Source organism: Stenella coeruleoalba (genome assembly GCF_951394435.1).
Source record: "Stenella coeruleoalba genome assembly, chromosome: 6".
NCBI classification, from domain to species: Eukaryota; Metazoa; Chordata; class Mammalia; order Artiodactyla; family Delphinidae; genus Stenella; species Stenella coeruleoalba.
In genome coordinates, this window is record NC_137151.1 from 115,115,554 (window position 1) to 115,137,727 (window position 22,174).

General features: G+C 39.0%; 1 protein-coding gene across 1 annotated transcript in view; it reads left to right on the forward strand.

Annotated features, from left to right (window-relative positions):
* Window positions 1-1,026: 1,026 nt before the first annotated feature.
* The window catches only part of NYAP2 (neuronal tyrosine-phosphorylated phosphoinositide-3-kinase adaptor 2), a 248,234-nt gene continuing 227,086 nt past the window's right edge, over window positions 1,027-22,174 (forward strand). The window contains exons 1-2 of the mRNA XM_079925315.1: window positions 1,027-1,567; window positions 2,109-2,346. Of these exons, the coding sequence (XP_079781441.1) occupies window positions 1,465-1,567; window positions 2,109-2,346 (341 nt within the window). The 5' untranslated portion in view covers window positions 1,027-1,464. The remainder of the gene's footprint in view (window positions 1,568-2,108; window positions 2,347-22,174) is intronic.

Below are 22,174 nucleotides of genomic sequence, written 5' to 3' on the forward strand. Positions count from 1 at the left end.
TTTGGGGTCTCCTTTTTGCAGGCTGCAGGCTCGTAGTTCCTATTGTTTTTGGTGTCTGTCCCCAGTGGCTAAGGTTGGTTCAGTGGGTTGTGTAGGCTTCCTGGTGGAGGGGCCTAGTGCCTGTGTTCTGGTGAATGAGGCTGGATCTTGTCTTTCTGGTTGGAGGTCCACGTCTGTTGGTGGGTTTTGGGGTGTCTGTGGACTTATTATGATTTTAGGCAGCCTCTCTGCTAATGGGTGGGGTTGTGTTCCTGTCTTGCTAGTTGTTTGGCATAGGATGTCCAGCACTGTAACTTGCTGGTCATTGAGTGAAGCTGGGTGCTGGTGTTGAGATGGAGATCTCTGGGAGATTTTCGCCGTTTGATATTATGTGGAGCTGGGAGGTCTCTTGTGGACCAGTGTCCTGAAGTTGGCTCTCCCATCTCAGAGGCACAGCACTGACTCCTGGCTGCAGCACCAAGAGCCTTTCACCCACATGGCTCAGAATAAAAGGGAGAAAAAGTAGAGAGAAAGAATTAGTAGAAGTAGAAAGAAAGAAAGAAAGGAGGGAGGGAGGGAGGAAGGAAGGAAGGAAGGAAGAAGGGAAGTAAGGAAAGAAAGAAGATAAAGTAAAATAAAATAAAGTAAGATAAAATATAATAAAGTTATTAAAATAAAAAAATAATTATTAAGAAAAAAATTTAAAAAAACACACAAAAAATAAAAACGGACGGATAGAACCGGAGGACAAATGGTGGAAGCAAAGCTATACAGAATAAATCTTGCTCTCAAAGTCCACGTCCTCAAGTTGGGATGATTCGTTGTCTATTCATGTATTCCACAGACATCAAGTTGATTGTGGAGCTTTAATCTGCTGCTTCTGAGGCTGCAGGGAGAGATTTCCCTTTCTCTTCTTTGTTCTCACAGCTCCCAGGGGCTCAGCTTTGGATTTGGCCCCGCCTTTGCGTGTAGGTCGGCGGAGGGCGTCTGTTCTTCGCTCAGGCAGGACGGGTTTAAAGGAGCCGCTGATTCGGGGGCTCCGGCTCACTCAGGCCGGAGGGAGGGAGGGGCACGGAGTGCGGGGCGGGCCTGCGGCGGCAGAGGCCGGCGTGACGTTGCACGAGCCTGAGGCGCGCCGTGCGTTCTTCCGGGGGCGTTGTCCCTGCATCCCGAGACCCTGGCAGTGGCGGGCTGCCCAGGCTCCCAGGAAGCGGGGTATGGATAGTAACCTGTGCTCGCACACAGGCTTCTTGGTGGCGGCAGCAGCAGCCTTAGCGTCCATGCCCGTCTCTGGGGTTCACGCTTTTAGCCGCGGCTCACGGCCCGTCTCTGGAGCTCCTTTAAGCAGCGCTCTTAATCCCCTCTCCTCGCGCACCAGGAAACAAAGAGGGCAGAAAAAGTCTCTTGCCTCTTCGGCAGGTCCAGACTTTTCCCCGGACTCCCTCCCGGCTAGCCGTGGCGCACTAACCCCTGCAGGCTGTGTTCATGCCGCCAACCCCAGTCCTCTCCCTGCGCTCCGCCCGAAGCCCGAGCCTCAGCTCCCAGCCCCGCCCGCCCCGGCGGGTGAGCAGACAAGCCTCTCGGCCTGGTGAGTGCCGGTCGGCCCTGATCCTCTGTGCGGGATTCTCTCCGCTTTGCCCTCCGCACCCCTGTTGCTGTGCTCTCCTCCGTGGCTGCGAAGCTTCCCCCTCCGCCACCCACTGTCTCCGCCCGCGAAGGGGCTCCTAGTGTGTGAAAACCTTTCATCCTTCACAGCTTCTTCCCACTGGTGCAGGTCCCGTCTCTATTCTTTTGTCTCTGTTTTTTCTTTTGCCCTAGGTACGTGGGGAGTTTCTTGCCTTTTGGGAGGTCTGAGGTCTTCTGCCAGCGTTCAGTAGGTGTTCTGTAGGAGTTGTTCCACGTGTAGATGTATTTCTGGTGTGTCTGTGGGGAGGAAGGTGATCTCCGCGTCTTACTCTTCCGCCATCTTCCCGGAAGCCTCCCGACTGTAATTTCTAATGAGACATTTTCTCCAAGTAGATCCCGCCATAATCATTGGAGTTTGGGGCTGACAAGATGTTAAGAGAATAAGCAGCACCTTGCTTTTATCCACATCTTTGATGAAGGTAAAATGTGTTCTCATCCCACAGGAAGTGTTCCTTTTCACATGAAATCCTCCAGGATGATGAGTTCTAATCCTGAGGAAGACCCTCTGGACACATTTCTCCAGTATATTGAGGATATGGGGATGAAGGCCTACGACGGATTGGTTATTCAGAATGCATCGGACATTGCGCGAGAAAATGATCGCTTGAGAAATGAAACAAACCTGGCCTACTTGAAGGAAAAGAATGAAAAACGCCGAAGACAAGAAGAAGCAATAAAACGGTAGGTATAAATGAAAGTGTTCTGAGTTTTGCACACCTCAGGGTATCTGTGAGTTCTGCAGAGGCCGTGATGCTGTCACCTGGTCAAGAAGGGGTTTGTCAGAGTTAGACTTGAGGAGACAAAGTAGAAGTGTCTTCTCAACTGTGATGAAAACACAACGCAGACAGGACACTTGCCTTAGTTAACAAGTTGTTTACTTTTGTGTCGTGAGTATGGAGAGGCAGATGGGGTGGGGAAAGAATTCAGTTTCCTCTAAATAAAAGTTCATACTGAACAATCTCTCGATAAAAGATTAAGGGAACACACACTTTAATATTTAATGAAAATCTCTATATTTAATGGTCTTTGTATCATCCTTATAAGAGAGTTCACCATCTTCCTAGATTATGAAAAGACTTGTCAGTAATTATAATTATGTGAGTTTCTGAAGTAGAATACTCAGTGTGTGCCCTCTGTGTAGAATTCTGTGGCTATTACATCTCTTGTCTGGTACTGAGTGCCCCAGGTTTGTTCAAATGAAATGACTTTTATGCTGCAAAACCTACCTGCTACAAGCAAATGAGCCCCGATTGCAGCCTCCAAATGGAGACTAAGTTCCCTAGCGTGCTGAGACCAAAGTAAGGATACACATCTTTTGATTTTTCCAAAAAATGTTACAATATTTTCTGAGTGTATGTGTTGCGGGGTTACAGGTAGAGATATGTGTTTGATGGAGTCCTATTTCTTCAATGGAGTCCATTTACTAAGTGCAAAGAGACAGAATTTAGGAAATGAATCCATCAATTGCCTGGATAACTGAATGGTAATAATAAGCTATTTTGATAGCCAGTTGGTGGATTTTTCATCTAATCTGGAAGTAATCCTTTTGCTTACTCTCTGTGAACATTATGATATGAAGGAAAAGAACATATTCTTTTAAGGTAAACTATTGATTCTTATAAAGACGCTAGGTAAGGATGCACTATTCCAATCATTTAATGGCAAATAACTCTGTACGGGAGGGTGGGAAGGAAGAGAGAGAGAAAAAGGGCGAAAGATTTGGAAATTTTGTACAAGATTAGTTGAAAGAGTGTCATCTTTTTTCTCTGGACTATTCAAATGGAAATCTATTCTATTACCAGGTATACAAAGATTTGTAAAATGGCATGCTTGATAAACGTATTCATAATTGCAGATGTTATTCTGAGATATCTTATTTTTTATTTCTATCTAATTTTAGTTGGTACCACAGGTTCCTTTCTAGGATGCACTAAGTGCCCTTTCTTAGAACAACATTTTTTTTTTTCTGCTCAGTACCTCTGATGAACTTTTTTTTTTTAAACCAAGATGTATTTTTTTATACATTTATTTATTTTATTTATTTATTTTTGGCTGCATTGGGTCTTCGGGCAAGCGGGCTACTCTTTGTTGTGGTGCCCACGGGCTTCTCATTGCTGTGGCTTCTCTCGTTGTGGAGCTCTGGCTCTAGAGCATAGGCTCAGTAGTTGTGGCATGTGGGCTTAGTTGCTCCGAGGCATTTGGGATCTTCCCAGACCAGGGGTCGAACCCGTGTCCTCTGCACTGGCAGGCAGATTCTTAACCACTGTACCACCAGGGAAACCCTGAACTTCTATATGTATGTAAACATTTTAATTTACTTTTGTGAGTCTAAGGTTTCAGAAACTCAGAACAAAAAAGGTTATCCTACGTGATTTCTAAAATAACTTCATCTCTAAAATCTAAAGTTTCCCAATCTTGCCATTAAACATAATTCCCTCTTTTCTCTAAGCATAGAGACAAAATTATTTGCTGAATAGTTCTATTAGATTGTACAGAGCACCCCAGGGTGCTTATCACTGTATTATTAGCTTCTGTGTTTCATCAACAACCTCATAAAATTTCTATCTAAAGATCCATAGATATTAAGAAAGTAAAAATGACTCATTTTAAGTGGCCAAGTGTTCAAAGGGGCATTACCAACAATTCCAAGGAGTCAAAAGTCCAGGGGACAAGGGGCTAGAATTTAGGTAGGTGGAGACACAGCAAAACCCTGTCATTGCATGGTAAATGAGGTCCAGGAAATTCAGTTAAGTAAACTTTGTGTTAGTTCCTGCTACATTAACAAAGCAATATTTTCTAGAATTATATTACAAGCCATAAACATAAAGATAGTTCAGATCACACGTTGAATTGAAAAAGTCCCAAACGATCTGGACAATTTTGCTTCCACATCACACTGTCAACGCAATATAAAACTGTAGTCTAGCCCTGCTTAAGAACAGAGTAAGGGCAAGAGAAGTCACCCACCCTGTGTGTGTGTGTTGGGGGGAGGTGTATGTTTAATCAATGTCGATGTCTTGTTTGAAACAGTTCTTCTGAGTATGAGTGTTCTTTCTTGTATCAAATAAGTAAAGATTCAAAGAGGGGAGAAAAAAAGGTACTTGTCAGTTTTATTTTTTAATGAGTGTATTTATTTATTGGCTGTGTTGAGTCTTCGTTGCTGCATGCTGGCTTTCCCTAGTTGCAGAGAGCGGGGGCCACTCTTTGTCGTGGTGCGCGGGTTTCTCATTGTGGTGAGCACGGGCCCCAGGTGCGCGGGCCTCAGCAGTTGTGGCACACAGGCTCAGTAGTTGTGGCTCCGGGCTCTAGAGCACAGGCTCAGTAGTTACGGTGCACGGGCCTAGTTGCTCCGTGGCATGTGGGATGTGGGATCTTCCTGGACCAGGGCTCGAACCCATGTCCCTTGCATTGGCAGGCAGATTCTTAACCATTGTGCCACCAGGGAAATCCCTGCTTGTCAGTTTTAAATTAGCAGTTTATCTTTCTATATCAGATTAGGAGGCAAATGAAGAACCCACTGGTAGCAGGAAGAAACAAGAGCCTTCTAGGATCTGGCATTTGAGGAGATAGATGTTCAGTTACTGTGCACTTTCATTGTTTCCATGGCAGGACATAAGCCAGAGATGTGGGAGTAGGTATGCCTGAAGCCGGCTTACTCTCAAGGTTCCATAGCAGTGTTGCTTGTAAGGCTGTTGTTGCCACAGTAGTTGGTGTTCCCCACAGGAGAGTTATAAGTGTGTGTACTTTATGTCACGGTGACCTAGTGACGGTGGCATTTTAGATGATGAGGCTATTCGGGATTTGTCAGTAGATGTGGGTAGAGTTGAAGAATAAACCAATGTCCCAGGCATGGGGACACCAACTAGAGGTCAACAGACTGCCAGGTCATAGTAAAGTGAGCTGATGTTCAAGTTGAATTCTGACCCCACCCATGAAATAAGGGGTCAGGCATAGAGGCTTTAATCCTGGAAGCAAGAAATGATGCTGAACCCGTGAGCTAGATAGGGCATCTCTCACCTGAGGTCAAGGTGATTAGAGACAATGAGCAAACCATGCACACAATATGTGACGTGGTTGATGATGTTCAAGTTACAATGTAAGTTTCATGAGAAGAATGACTATTGGTATATACGGTTCTTAGAACAGGATCTGAAGCCAACTTATTGTTCAATAAACAACTTGCTGTTAAGTATATTCATTCATTGGTGAAATATTTATTGAAACCTTACTAAGTGCCAGGAAATGTTCTGGACCTTTATGAGACAGCAATGAACAGAACAAAGTTCCTGGTTATAAAAGAATTATATTCTGAGAGGAGGGTGAAAGAGAGGCAACATGAAAGAAATAAGTATAAATAAATATATATGATAGGTGGTAATAAATGTTTACACTGTAAAATAAAGCAGGGTGAGGGCAATAAGAATAGAGGCCAGGGAAGACCTCTGAAATCCAACAACAGCTGAGCAGAGACATTAGACATTGGGAGCCTGTTGCCAGAGACAGGAGCCACATGGCTGTCTGGGGAAGAGAATTCTCGACAGAAGAAACAGCAAGTTTGATGTGTTCCAAGAAGGGAAGGTGTCGTGTGGTGACCAAGCAAAGATGGAAGGGGTCTAAGTTCGACTGGTAGTGGGGCCACCAGGTAATGTAGAGCATTATAAGTTCATGTTTTTTCTAAAAGAAAAAAAAAATTCATTGAAGATTTCTTGAGCAGAGGTATGGCATACCCTAAACTGCCCTTTTTTAACAAGGATTACTCTGGTTTTTATGTGTTGAACAGATGGACAGGGCATAGTTGGATGCAGGGAATTCAGAGAGAAAGCTTTTGCAGTAATTCAAGTGAGAGATGATGGTAGTTTGGACCAGGGTGGTACTAGTAAATGTGGCATAAAATGCTCAAATTTGGGGCACCAGTAAAAGTTTCTAATTGATGAGACATAGAAGTTGAATAAGAGAAAGGAATTGAAGATGGCTCTCAAGTTTGTCTCGTTGCTGTTCTGGTTCTGTTGTTGTTATGTTATGTTTCGTTTTTCCTGAAACAACTAGAAGAATGCTGTATCCACTTAATGAAATGGTAAAGACTAAAACAGGAGTAAATTTAGTTTAAATGATGGGGGAATGGGAGTTCAGCTTTCATAAGCCAGTGCTGGGAGCTCTTTTAGATATTCAAGTGGAGAATTCTGGATAGGCAGTTGGATCCAGGGCTCATGGTGGAGATCAAACCTGGAGGTTTTAATATGAGAGTCATAGATTTTTTACAGTCATGAGCCTGGTTAAGGATCCCTAGGACCTAAAATTAGATAGAGAGGATAAAAGCACACAGGACTGTTCCTTGGGACACCTAACTGTTTACATGACAGGAACAGTAGAAGAATCCAGTAAGAACAGCTAGTGGGATAAGAGAAGAATCTCCAAGGCGGGTGATGCCTCAGAGTGAAATGACAAAAGTGATTAAAGAAGAGAGATTTTACTGGTAGATCAAATATATTGAATCCTGAGGATTGAATAATGCCTTTTACTACATTGGTGTTGTTGACAAGAACAGTTTTGGTGGAGGTCTGGGGACAAAACGCAGTGGAGTCATGTTCACAAGAGGATGCGAAAAGAGGAATTGAAACAAGGAAGAGAGGAATAGAGAACTATTTTAGGAACTTTCGAGGTTAAACAAAATTCACAAATATGGAGAGCAGTTGAAGGGGGAAGAGAGGTCTATAGTGTTCTGTTTTACTGGTTTTTCCCTTTAAGCAGAGCGAAAACTAGCTTATCTGAAATGCTGATATGAAAGATTACAGTAGAAAGGGAAATGTTAATGACTTAAGAGAGGGAAGGAAAAATTACTGTGATTATGTCCTTGAGTAGGTGGGAAGGGATGGGATCTCAAGTATTTCAGATAGGAGTGTTCAGCCACGATGTACAGGTGACTGAGCGATGAATGAACGGATGACTAATTCTGTATGACGGTCCCAAACCTGGCTCCTCAAACACCATTTTATTATTGTGCCATAGGTATCGCACACGCTCGGAACTGAAAGACGTAGTATGTATCTTGCTATCAGTAACTCCTCCCCACTCTTTCCTACACTCTTTCCCCCAAATGTTTTCTGGAATCCTAATTTAAAGTGCAAATATCTTTGGAAGAGAAAAAATACTAGTAAAATCTCCTAAATTTTGAGACTTCTCAGATGACTTTCTTTTTTGTTTATTTTTTGTTGAGGTTGTTGTTGTTTTTTATTGAAGTATAGTTGATTTACAATGTTTCAGGTGTATAGCAAAGTGAATATATATATATATATATAATTTTTCAGATTCTTTTCCTTTATACATTATTACAAAATACTGAATATAGTTCTCTGTGCTCTACAGTAGGTCCTTGTTGTTTATCTATTTTATATATCGTAGTGTGTATCTGTTAATCCCGAATTCCTAATTTATCCCTCCCCTCCTTTCCCCTTTAGGAACTATAAGTTTGTTTTCAGTCTGTGAGTCTCTTTCTGTTTTGTAAATAAGTTCATTTGTATCATTCTTTTTTTAGATTCCACATATAAGTGATATCATAGGATATTTACGTCACTTAGTATTATGATCCATCCATGTTGTCCAGATGACTTTCTTTTACAAAAGCAGGGCCCATGCACAGTGTGAGGACATACATAGAAGTCTCTGGATGTTGTCTTGGGAAGAGTTGGAGAGGGAAAACATGAAAGGAGCCAAAAGTGTCATGATTGGGCAGCAGGAGGAGACTAAAGTCCTCCCTGACTTGGGGTGGGGCTGTAGCTGCAGAGAGCTCAAGTTATTCCATCTCAGTACCCGCTGAAATGTTCAAATTTAATTTTTATTTTGTTCATATGGTGACCAGTCTTCTGGGATTCTGACAATTTAAAAATATAATAAATCTTAAATATTATATAGAATATTCTCACAGTACATTTTTAGAATTGCTTCAACAATGTTCCTAATAGGAAGTGTATTTTTAAAATTTTTGAAAATTCCCTAGCAAGATTCTGGTCACACAGGAATTCTGAGTTCCAGAGATGGCGACCAAAGCAGAATACCCACATCTAAATTTCACACATAATTTAATACTTTTAACGTGCAATTTATGTCAAGTTGTAGAGAAAATTCAACATGACATTAACGAACACAGTCTAATCAATTAAAATTCTTTAACACGTCTGCCGAATGCCTTCTTTAATATATACTATGATTTAATATATAGGATATAAATGCTGAGAAATCTAAAGATGGAGCATGTTTGACCTTGAAAAGGCATTGATGATAATTCTCTGTGAAATATGCCAGTTGCAATTTCAGAAATGTGCAGACTGCCAGGGATTGCTTAAAAAATGGAAATAGGATTTCATATGATTGACCTTCTAGATCACATGTGTGCTAAAATGCCTTTTGTGTTGAAGCTGGGAAGCTTAAAACACTGAGCTCTTAGAAAAGGAATACCCTCATCACATTCTCAGTGTTCTAAGTCACTTACGCTTTCTGAGCCCAATTCCTTATTTTTAAACTAACTTGAGTCCTTTGTCACTACTAACTTTCTTGTACCTTCACTTCCATTTCTCAAATGGGATTTTACTGAAAAGTCTTATTGGGTGAAACATTTCAAATACATAAAAAGTGATACTGTTCATTAGTACTTTTCTTAACAGCTCCAAATAACATTTGGTGAGAAAGAAAGAGAGAGATAGACTCAAAGGCGAAAAGTTAATGGAGAATGAAAAAAATATTTCAGTAGCTCATCATTTCTGCTATTTTAAATTCTAATGGTTTTCTGTAGGCACTGTTAAATGAGATTTTATTTTTTATTAAAAAGCCTATTAGAAAACAAACATGCAAAACCTACAGTTTCAAACGAGTGAGATCACTTGAGATGGGTTACAAAACCCTAGTTTGTCATGTGTGTGGGTGAAGAGGGATGTTTAAGACAGAGATGCTAGGTATATTGAACCATTGACACACATAGGCACTAGCCATTAAGAAGGAGGCAACTGACCAATGAGAACAGTCTGGTTACAAACAACCTGTAAGGCGGTACCTGTGTGTACCTGTGAACATATGTCTGCTTTGAGGAGTCACTCTTTATAGGAAACATCTTGTTCAGGACATCCAGTAAGAATATTCACTGAGGAAGAGGGGCAATAAAAGATCGTCTGGTATACTAAACGATGCATGCTTAGGTTTGAGGCTTCCTTCCCTTCATGTGAATTTTTCTATCTGGATTCTGGAGCTAGTCCCTGCATTGTCTCATTTTACTATTAGCCACAGTATTTTGAAAACAATATAGGACATATCCCTTAAATAAAAAGCAACAAGAAAATGTGCTCCCAGTGCATGCCTTTCTGAGTATTTTTTCTGTTGTAGAAAGGGGTTGAATTTTTTTTTTTCTAATAAAACAAATGCTACATTAGTGAAATTCTCCCAAACATTGCAAGTCCGCAAGACAGCTCTGGACTTTAGCAAAGTGGTTCTGACACAAAGGACTACTTAAGCTGATTAGGAATGTCTCTATTCCCTGTGGATGCCCTCAAGGGATCTATATGAGGTTATATTTCCTGTTTAAAAGTGACAGTCAGAAATGGAATTAGATTAGTTACAGCTCCTTTAAAAAAATACATGCATTTGTATATTAGGATATATACTTGGAACTTATTTAAATTTGAAGGTTTCAGTATCTCTGTTAGTCAAAGAGAAACAAAGCACCAGGAAAGTTCATCCTTTAGACGATACAGAAAAAAAAAGTAAAAATTAAAAAAAAATTGCTTTCCCTTTACTAAAGCGTTGTTACTTAAAAAAAGCAAACGATTCTGATACCAAAGTTTAGAATTGGTTAATATTTTAAATGATTACCCAAAGACATAATTACATTGAGAGCTCTTACTAGAGAAATGTTAACAGTTACATAAATCCTATTTAGATAGTTATGGCTTCTGGAATCATACTCATGATTTGTGACAGACTTTATGGAAATAGGGAGCATTTACTGAAGTACATTTTAGCGAGCGATATATCCATTCAGTGCAACATGAATAGCTACTTTGGTCACGAATAGGTAATCTCACTGGGTTTGATTTAATTGCAGGTATGTAGAAAAATGAAATGCTCTATTTGTGTATGAAAATGGATGTTCATTTTGTTCAGGTGAAGTGAGGACCGTTAAATGAAACAGGGTTCAGAAACTTTCAGAAATACTCTACAGCTAGCTTAGAATATTTAGAAATACTCTACAGCCAGCTCTATCTCCTATGCTTAAAGCATAGGGAGCAAACCCCCAAAGCCCTCAGCCATACTCCTATCTAGAATGAAACCCAAATCTGCAGCGTGTCAGGGTCTTGCTGGAATGAATCAGCTGATCTGATCTGATGTGAATTTCTGACCTAATTTTGCTGTAGGACGCAGGGCTCAGGCAGAGGAAACAAGGTTAATGTGTTGATAAGGGGGTGAGATTAAACAGCAGAGAGTATCTTAATAACCCTCTCTAATTTCAGCTTCCTCTTTTGTTTGTGATTAATTCCAATCATTTTTCTATTAATCATTTCAGAGGACCACAAGATGCTTTGCTTATTTTTTTGTTGTTGCTAAAATTGTGCATCCAGGTTTCTTTTTTCAAAGCTAAATAAGATATCCAGACATTGGAGTAATTTTCACTAGAATACCAAATTCATGGGGAGATTTTTATTCATAGGACCGTACGATTAGAGGAGAGAATTCAGTAATTTGCCTTGTTCATCCCTCACTGCTCTATGTTGAGCCAGAAGCCAAGTCTACAAGGCTGATCCTAAATGAATTGATTTATTTAAAATGTTCTATTTTTTTTAGCGCTGGAGGGGAAAGTTAATATTAATGAGCGTATATCTAATGATACCACTTATGCTCATTAATATTAACTTTCCGCACTTAGCCTAAGGACACCACATTTGTCCATTTTGGCTGTTGTGCCAGTTCACTTTATAAGTCAAAATGGTGTCTGTCCTGCTGGGCTCCTGTTTTCAGTAAGGGTCGCCACCATCTTAAGAGGATTTATACAAACATCAGCATTCCTCTGTTTGCAATTCACATTACATCTGTATTTGTAATAGATGCGATTTTAGGTTTTTCACTCCATCACCTGCCAAGGCAATTGGAGGTCACGTTGAGAGGGACCTTTAATGGCTCGTGTTAAGGTAAGCCTTTATTCTTCTCACATACCTTTCTGAGAGCTATTTGTACTTCTGGTTGTTTCAACTTTAATTACATCTGGGACCTAGCACTCACTGTACGTTTTAAGAAGTTCAGTGTCTATTCTGTATCTGAAATAAATAGACAGATGTTGGCAAGAGGAGGGGCTTTTTAGAACACAATCCCACGTGAGACTGTCAGTCAGCCTGAGAATTAAGCTCTTCTTACGCTGAGGAAATCACAGCAAGAGTGAACCTTCCAAACAGCCAAACCTGTGGCGACCTGAATCACTGAAAAGAAACCCATTGGAAAATTTAAGGTACCCTTTCTTTCAGAAGTAGTGTTAAATATTTAGAGATGGTTATAGATTAATGAGGCAATAGTTTTTAGTCTAGGGCTGTTTCTTTATACTCTTCAGCCTATCAGAGGATATTCTCAATCTTTAAGTAAGCATGGTCTTTGGAAAAGGTTTAAAAACCCAGATAAGGAAAATAAATTATTATTGAGCAAGGGTATGAGTCAGGGGATTTTTTTTTTAGCTACTAAAAATGCGATATAGCTTAGAGAACATGTCTAATGTAACAAATGATATGGCTAGAGCAGAGGCTGAGCATGTTAATAAAATAGCTTGAAGGCTTCTGTCCAACTTTGACATAGCCTGAAGAAAACATCTTCATTATAAATGTATGGATCACCTTGAAATTAGCTTTAATCATGAATTGATAGACGGAAAATCAAGCCCCTCTCCCAAAACGAATCTCTGCGTGAAACACATGCCTCTAGAGTTCTTCTCAATAGCATTCATATTTGGAAATAGAGGACAGAATATTCATGTCCATGCTAGAATATGAATATAACTAGCCTGCCAGGAAGCAGAGGGAGAAAAAATTTTTTTACAGAAAAGCACTTTCATTAAGATGTACAAGGAAGCTGTTTTAAAAATAAAAATACCAGCCTTTAAAATCCACTATTTTAATTAGTAAATTGCATTTTAGTCTTTGATTTGGGACTAAGTATACCATTCAGCATATCCTGATGTTTGAATAAGAAATGAAGTGGTTCAGCAGTGAAGAAGAGCTTCACCAAGAAGACTTGTTAATTTTCTGTTAGGGTGATGTTTGTACGTGTTGCGTGGATATTTTGTTTCTATATAAAGTTTTTCATTAAGCATTTATTGAACATCTATTATAGGTCAGGCACAGTTCTAGGTGCTTGGGATAAAGCAGTGAACAAAACAGTAAAATAAATAAATAAATAAACAATAAAAGCTTGCCCTCATGGGATTTACAATCTGGTGTGGGTGGGGTGAGGAAGACAGACAATAAACACAGTAAAGAGCAAGTTAAAATGCAACACGTTCTATGAAGAAAACGAAATCAGGGCGTAGAGGTCAGGGGTTCGGAAAGAGTGTAAAGGTATACGGGTAGGTCAGGAAAAGACTCACTACGGATGTCACATTTGAGAAAGGGCCTGAAGTAAGTGAGGGGAGAAGCCGTGTGCATCTCCGGGGTGGATTTCTAGGAAGAAGGAACATGCAGAGAAGAGGTCCTAGAGGGGAGCATTCCTGACGTGTTGGGAGGAGCTATAAGGAGGTCAGAGTGGCTGGAGGGGAGCAAGCACGGGGTCAGAAGGTCAGGTCAGAAGTAACGGGGCCACGGGCCACGAGGTCACGGTCAAGATTTTGGCTTCCACTCATTTGAGACGAGATGAGAATTTTTTGTAGGCTTTTGGGAGAAAGAATGCCATAATCTGACTCCTCTAATACAAAGGAGGATCATTCTGGCTGCTATGTGGGGCAGAAGCAGGAGCATCAGTTGGGAGCCTGTAAAAACCATCACGAGAAGGACAGATGGTGGCATATGGACCAGAGCGGCAGCGCTGGACAGGGGGAGAAGTGGTGGAATTGGAGGTGCATTTTGAAGGTAGAGTTGATGGGATTTGGTGACAGATTGGATGTGGGGTGTGAGAGCAAGATAAAAGATGACATTCCCATTAGCTGGGATGGTGAAGACAGCAGAAAAAGGGGTTTTGGTGAGAAAAGTTTGGGGCATATTGAGATGTCTTTTAGGCTTTTAATGATTTGTCGGTATCTGTAAGAATTTCGTGTTTCATTTTTGATACTTTGTGGGTATGAAATTGAAGAATTGTATAGAAATTTGGAATACTTTTTTTTAGGGTGTACAGTATAATTTATTCGATCCTTTCCACATGATAGAACTTTAGGTTGTTAATGTTTTTTTTTTTTTTACTATTCCAGATAATGCTATAAAAACATTCTTTTCAAACTGTCTTTTGCACATTTAGAAGTATTTTCGTAGGCTAGTACCTTAGAAATATAACTGCTAGATCACAGGGTTGGAGCTAAATTGCCCTGCTGGCATGCAGGACAGACATACAAAATTCAAAGTTGTACACACACATATTTAAGTTTGAGGAAAGATGATTTTTAACGTTTATTCAGCAAAGGGCAAGCATGTAGTTTAACCAGAGCACATGAACAATTGCCTGGAGGTCTCTGCCTTTGTGCGGAGTTAGTGGAGTTAAGTGATCTTGATTCTAAGAACTATGTGATCCGTGCTCTCAGATGCTTTCCAGTTGGGGCAGAGATAACCATCCTAGTCCTATAATCTAAGAAGTAAGATGAAAGGTAGATGTAGGCGTGCAGAATACTTGACATTTTTAAAAAGGAAAAGTGCTCTAACAATGGGTAGATTCAATTATTAGCATTGGTCATGTTCATTTATGGCCCTTTTGGCAGGATGGAGACAAAAATGTAGATGTAGATAATTAGTTTGTCAATTTATGCACATTGGACAGTTTTCCTGTCCTGGGGTATTTTACTAAACCTGTGGATTACCACCCTATTGTAAGATGGAAATTTAGAGTAACAGTGTGTGTGTGGGTATAGGAGGGGATAACTGAGTAGTGGGAAAATCCCAGTCCCTGCACAGAAGGTGGCATTGGTTTATTCCACTTCTTAGCTTTAGTGAGACCCATAAAGGGGTCCTTAATTCTTAAAGTGAAGTTTACGCGTTTGTTAAATAGAAATAATAATATTCTTTTTGTTGTATTGTTAAGAGAAATAAAGATACGACACACGTAGAACAACCAGTGGAGTAGCCACCATATCATGGTAGCTGCCATTATTGTTGGTATTATTATTATTATCATCATTACTATCATTGCTTTTACCGTCATCATTATTACCTTCATCTTCATCACGTAATGTAGCTACATTAGTAATGACATATGGCACCATGTCCAAAAAAATCTACCTCCATTTAGGTAGAAAGCACCACAAGGAAAGAAATTGGATTGTTTGCTTCAAGTGATTGCAAATGACACATACACCCAGACTCCAAGTGTGAATTTCTTACTTTATCATTTTGTTTCATCTTCTCCATGTACACATATTTTTGTTCTTTCTCCTAAAACAGGTAAAATTATATGAGGACTGAAAGAATTTTGGCACGTGAATAGACTCAAAAGGATGCACTAATTGGTAGTTTTAGTCTTAATTATTAAACCGGCTTCCAAGAGCAGAGAAATTGCTTCTTGCGCATAGTAGGTTTTGAAACATTTGTCATATCAAATTGTATCAAACTCATTCAGTGCACTGATGATCTGTTTCCCAAAGGAATACTAAATAAGCTAGCATAGCATGTGATATTTTAAATGTAATTCACTAATGAATTTCCAGATATTTACAGGGAACTACTACCCTGAAAGTTTCCCCTCTTGGCAATGAGCTGCTAAATTTTTTACCCTTTTCATGGAAATACATACTTTCTGTGAAGAAACTGCTGTAACATTTAGGCTAAAGCTGAACAGAGAAAGAAATAATGACTCATGAAGATAACATAACTACTTTATATCTACAAGAGCTACAGTCTAAAATGAGTTTTTAAATACTCTGTGATTTGATTTCTTTTCTGGAGAGCAACATATTTTCAACATGGCAGTGTAAATGCTACTAAAAGATTTCAGCTTCATATTATTTTGAGGCTTCCATGGGGAGGCTAACCACACGAAAGCATCCACCTGCCCTTCACACCAGGAAAGAGATCTTCTTTCCTTTAAACCACTTGATGCAGTAATTATAACACTGACCTATCCAGCTGTTTTTCAAAGGGAACCAGAATTGCATGGAGACACTCAACTCTTTAAGAATTTTCCTAGAGGGATTCTTAACCTCCTAGGATGCTTCTATTCAGATTGTCACATATAACTTAAAATTTTTTTTGAAATGTTCCAATGCCTATTACAATACACAATTGAAATAGTATTTGTTTTGGAGATAAATGACAAAACAGGACTAGAAATCATTTGTCGAGCAAGTGATTCTGTAGATCATTTTTAAGGAAACGTTATTCTTTCAGCAGCTGGAATTCTATTTTGTTTTGGGGAGAGATGGCATTTTGTGATTTACAGAAAAAAACAAACAGTAATGGAGAAATTTTTTATAAAGACAATGGAGAAATAACTATAGCAATGAGAGTACATATAGACTCTTCTCTCAAGAGAAGGGGGGTGACTTCTTTTTTTTATCCTCCTCCCATACTAAGTATGAAATTATATTGTAGGGAATGTTTGATCAGAGTGAGACTAGAATCTGAAATAATTTACCCTTATGTTACTTTTAAAGTGTTTCAGAAAAAACTCATTATAATTGATGTAAATTATTCCCTTCTGCCTTGTGACCTCTGGATAATGAAGCAAAAGATTAAGAGGTGGGTAGTTTATGACTTTTCTCTGGATTTTTACTGAGCTCTTTTTGAAAGCCCCAAACCTCAGCCACTCCCAACTCTCAGCAGATCAATACAAATAACATATCTTATTTAGAAAGAAATCTCATGTGCTTTACAGCTCCTGTTATAGACACATTCATTTCTAGAAATCAGTTTTTTCAAATGCCAAATTTTATTCTCAGATTATGTCTTCTTTTCCATATAATTTTACTTTTATTTCTTCTTAATATCTTTATAGGATTTTAATTCCTTTCCTTGGTCCCTGTGTTTCATAATACACTTCAATTCCAATCTGAGGTGTGTGTGTGTGTGTGTGTGTGTGTGTGTGTGCTTTGTTCAATTTGTGCACAATTATTTTAAAAAGCATAGGTATTTCAAATAAAATAGACGAGAGAAACACGTTTTCAAAACATGGTACATGGTTCAACAGATTAAATGGAATAAAGAGCGATGGGGGAGGGGGACAGAAAATGACTGCCCAGTAAAAGGCTTTTTAGCAAATCATACTGAATCTCATTAATAAAGAATACGTCCACTAGAGCCGTACAATCAATCTGCCATGTGCATTAGTGATGTCTAGCCCAATTCAGGTAGATAAATTATTCCCTAAGTGTTGGTTGCCTGTCACTCAAATCACAATACCAATAATACATGCCATGCTGAATTTCCCCTGACTCATGATGAGTTTTTTCACAGGGTTAGACTGGACTAACAGGTGAAAGAGAAGAATGATGTCTGTCTGAATGAACACTACCAGCAGCAGCCAGAAGGATAGATAACTGGAGACCTAAGCAATAGAATAGGACACTGTGAACCAATCTAACAAAAATAAGCTGGCAGGGAGTAATCCAACTAAACATCATTGCCAAAAGTGTCAGCTAAAAATGCAACCGGAAAAGTGTGTAGTCAATACAGATCTTGCAAAGCCAGATGAGAGCATTACTGTAGTGTAGAGAGATCCATCACGGGAAAACAGGCACAAGACAAGAAAGATAAAAAGGAATGAGAAACAGAGTAACTAGTTACTTCCATGAATATTTTAATTACAGCATCTAGTTTGGTTTCTACCCATGAACAATTCTACTTAATGATGGATACCATAACTAATATCCTTCCCCATAGCTAGCTGTCAGAGCATTCATTATTATAAGCAGATGCTTTTAAAAAATTCTTATTTTATATTGGAATATAGTTGATTTACAATGTTGTATAGTTTCAGATGTACAACAAAGTGATTTAGGTATACAGATACACATATCTACTCTTTTTTCAGATTCTTTTCCCATATAGGTTATTATAGAATATTGGGTAGAGTTCCCTGTGCTATACAGTAGGTCCTTGTTGATTATCTGTTTTATATAATGTGTCTATTAAACAGATACTTTTTCAAGACACAATATAATGCACGCTGTGAGACTCTGGTTTGAATTGACACCATGTGATTTTTCTAAAGAAGTCTGTCAGTTTCACATATGACTGGAAAACAAAAGCACCCCTTTTCACCTATAGGGGAAGGGAAAGTCTTCTATCACCCCTTACAAGATTAAAAGTGTCTAAGGAGATATCATGCATTTAAGAGAGTATTTTGAAATGAGGTGGGGACTCTAAGCCTGTACTGTTCCATGATTGCATTAAAGTGGAAGAATGAAAGATTAGGCCCGTATTGGGTTTAGGAAGAATGCCGCTTGCGGATTTGTCATTAATGCAGTGACCCTATCTGCCCAAGCCTTTCCATTTCAATGTGACTTAGAATTGTAAAATGAAGTCAGCTTAAAGGTGTCAACACACCCTGTGTAAGTTGCCTTCAGCAAAAACCTCTATCTTTAATTTAACACAACTGGCAATCTTGGTTTGAGACAGACTGTGATTTAGTTAATATGAAAACAGATGACCTCTGTCACCCCGGAGTTGAATGAGAAGCTCAGTTCAGGCTTGATGGCATGTATGAACTATTGTAGGAATGATAACCTGGGAACAAAATGAAATGGCCTCAATGAACACGTGGAAGAATGGACGTATCCCCCTTCTTATGGCCTGATCTCCTGGACACGTGTATGCGTGTTTATTTTTTAAAGATGAGCTTTAATAATGCATGCATGTTATGTTACCTCAGTCACACAGATAAAACTCGTTTTAATGAACAGGCTCAGCATAATCAACCTGATGCAATAAGACTATCTCCACGTGTCAACTAGCAGCTCTTGTTAGGTCCTCATAAGGACACAACATATCCTGGCAGACAAGAAATAGCATGTAATGGAAACACTCACTACTTTCAACTCCTTGAGTAGTCAGTTTAGTTAATAAAAATCTCATTTTAGTTTAGTCAGTTTAGTTAGTTTAGTCAGTTTAGTTTAGTCAGTTTAGTCAGTTTAGTCAGTTTAGTCAGTTTAGTTAATAAAAATCTCTTTTACTACATGGATCATGAGATATCATCAATGATGGAAATAAATTATCTTTTTAGAAAACTTTCTAAAGTGAAGATTTGGACACATTTTACTCCTCAAGTGGACCATATAATCCCTAAGATACTTGATGAAATGCAACGTCATGTGTTTAAGATCGGACCTGAAAGTCAACATTTTATTTAATTTTTGTTTATATTCATGTCTGAACTTTGGAGAAAAAAAGACGTTTCCCTCAATCCTTTTAAATTCATTCAGATAGATGTTTTAAAATGAGTGAAGAAAATGTTATTTTGTATTCAAAATGATAGTGGGACAATGAATTAAAATTTCATCAAATTATTTTTCTTCTCAGGTATAAAGACGTCACATTCATCAAAAATCCCACTTGCATACTTTCTATATATGATCTCCAGCCTCAGTTTGTCTTACTTAAGCCCTAATTATCATCTATGAGCAAGGCAAATAGCCACATAAATAATACAGCTCACACATATAAACTGTAGGAAGAGCCCTCTGTTGTACTGGTTTATAAATTAGCATAGGAATTTTTGAACAATGGCTTTTGAGACTTAGAATCATTGGGACCATGGAATGAATATAAAATGAGGCAAAAGACAGGAAAGTATAATTTGAGGGAATTCTAAAGCCCTTAAGCTTGACTTCTGTAGTTGAGAGAGGTAAATATAAGTAATTGCATTGGCTGCCAATGCTCTTATGATACTTATATTGCAGATATTTATTCTTAATTAATTATTATTTATTTTTGGATGCATTGAGTCTTCGTTGCTGCATGCGGGCTTCCTCTAGTTGTGGTGAGCAAGGGTTACTCTTTGTTGTGGTGTGTGGGCTTCTCATTGCGGTGGCTTCTCTTGTTGCGGAACACGGGCTCTAGACACGTGGGCTTCAGTAGTTGTGGCACGTGGGCTCAGTAGCTGTGGCTCGCGGGCTCTAGAGCGCAGGCTCAGTAGTCGTGGTGCACAGGCTTAGTTGCTCCACAGCCTGTGGGATCTTCCTGGACCAGGGCTTGAACCCGTGTCCCCTGCATTGGCAGGCAGATTCTTAACCACTGTGCCACCAGGAAAGCCCCTACTGCAGATATTTAAATGTGGGCAGGACTTAGTCCTCCTAAACCAAAGCAGCAAATGGAAATAAATCAGATAAAAAATAAGGTGAAAGTGAAATGGGAGAATAGAGGTCAGAGAAATCTTAGCCAAGTCACTAAAATGCTAGACTGTGTTCCCGTCTTCTCCAGTCTCTGAATTTATAAGTAAGTTTGCAAAATGCTTGTCAAGAGTAGTCATTAAAAGAATCCTTGCAGTTTTACAAAGTAAGCCAAAAATAATTTGAAGCTATTTCCATCGTACTAAAAGTTGTATGCTTAAACTGGCACTTAATCACTACGGTAACATTGCTTTTCTAGAAACCAAACTTTTGGCAACCTCAACAATTGAAATTAATGTTTTAAGGGAGAGAACTTTTAATAAAAAAGAGACAGAAACATGTCAGGTGCCTGGCAAGTGAGTGTCTTTGGAGTGGCCATGTCTTCTCCCACTATGAGTCAATCAGACACAGCTGTGACACAGCTACAGGACAAGGGAGCTCATGGGTTCACACAAAAGGTACAGTCATCTATATGGTTTATTTCAAACTAGTCAACTTGGCATATCAGGATTTCTATTTTTATTTTAGTTCTCTGTGTGTGTGTGTGTGTGTGTGTGTGTGTGTGTGTGTGTGCGCTTGCGTGCGTTTGAGCCATTGATGTCTTGATGGATTACACACAGAGCATTTCTCACCAGGAATTTATCCAACAAGTAAGGGCACTTTGGTTATTAAATTGAGGTCTCATGTTAGAGGCCATTAGGCAAATTATTTAGTGCATTCTGCTTTAGAAGGCAAGGGCACAAGTACAGTGTTTTATAACTGGTTAATTTCATGCTGCAGTTAAATTCTTGACACACACTTGGAATGGGAAACAATGTGGAGGGGAAAATTGAAGAAAGCTTTCTATTGTCAAGTTTCTGTTTGAAAATAGACCTTTCAAAAGAGGTTTATCTAATACATTTAAGGAGTCACATCTTTTGTCGTATGGTAGGATGGAAACTACCTGTTGTGTAGAGAATAATCCAAGCAGAGATAAATGTTTGGGGTTTTAGATTTGTTTTATTTTTAGATTTTATACAACTTTATTAGAATTGTAATAGATTTTAGCAGGTACTTTAACGAAGTAGGCAAATACTTTTTAATAATGAAATTGGACTAATTCAATATACATGTTACATAAATGTCTAATTTTCAGTTTGATGGCTGGATTAGGAGAAAGTAGAATTATTAGTGTGTGTGTGTGTGTGTGTGTGTGTGTGTGTGTGTGTGAGAGAGAGAGAGAGAGAGAGAGAGAGAGAGGGAGAGAATATTAAAATTTAAACTCAAGTTTAAATTCGTTACAGTGGGAAACATCCATACGAAGGAAAAATAAGGAAGTAGCTTGTCAGGGATAAATTCTTAATAATTGAAATCAAAAGAAAACTATTATGTCCTCTGGAAAGTTAATTTCATGTTATACCTCTCTTTTTTCTTTTCTTTTCTTTTTCTACTCATTTAGTATTGTCATCTGAGCCCATAGTATAGTAGAGCAGATAAAAGTGTGATCCACAGCATCAGACTTCTTTCCAGGACAAATTTTGTTCCTAACTCCTGGCTGTGTAATCATGGACAAAGTGTTCAAGCTCTCTGGGCTGCAGGTTTTTCCATGATAAAGCAGTGATGATAATAATAGTGTCTACAGCTCATGATGTTATAAGAAACCAATGACATCAGGCATGCAGAGGGCTTAAAACAGAACTCGTAGCACCAATTGAATGGTAACTTATCCACTGAAATATTCACAGCATGAAGGCAGGACCTTTGCTTCACTTCACTGTATCTTCAACACCTGGAACAGTAGATGTTCAATAAGTATATTTGAATGATTTATTGAATGTTTTATTGATATTATGAGACCTTATTGATGGGTTAATAGGCAGTTAGTGATGTGGCATAATTTGAGGGTATGCTAATGTAACTCTCACCCTGTGGAAATCTCTTTTTAAATATAACCAATACTATATATCTCAAAAGCATAAAATTATTCTTTTGGCTTGCATTGGTTTACTCTTTGTAAGGCAAGTGAAGAGACAACATAGTAGTCATAGT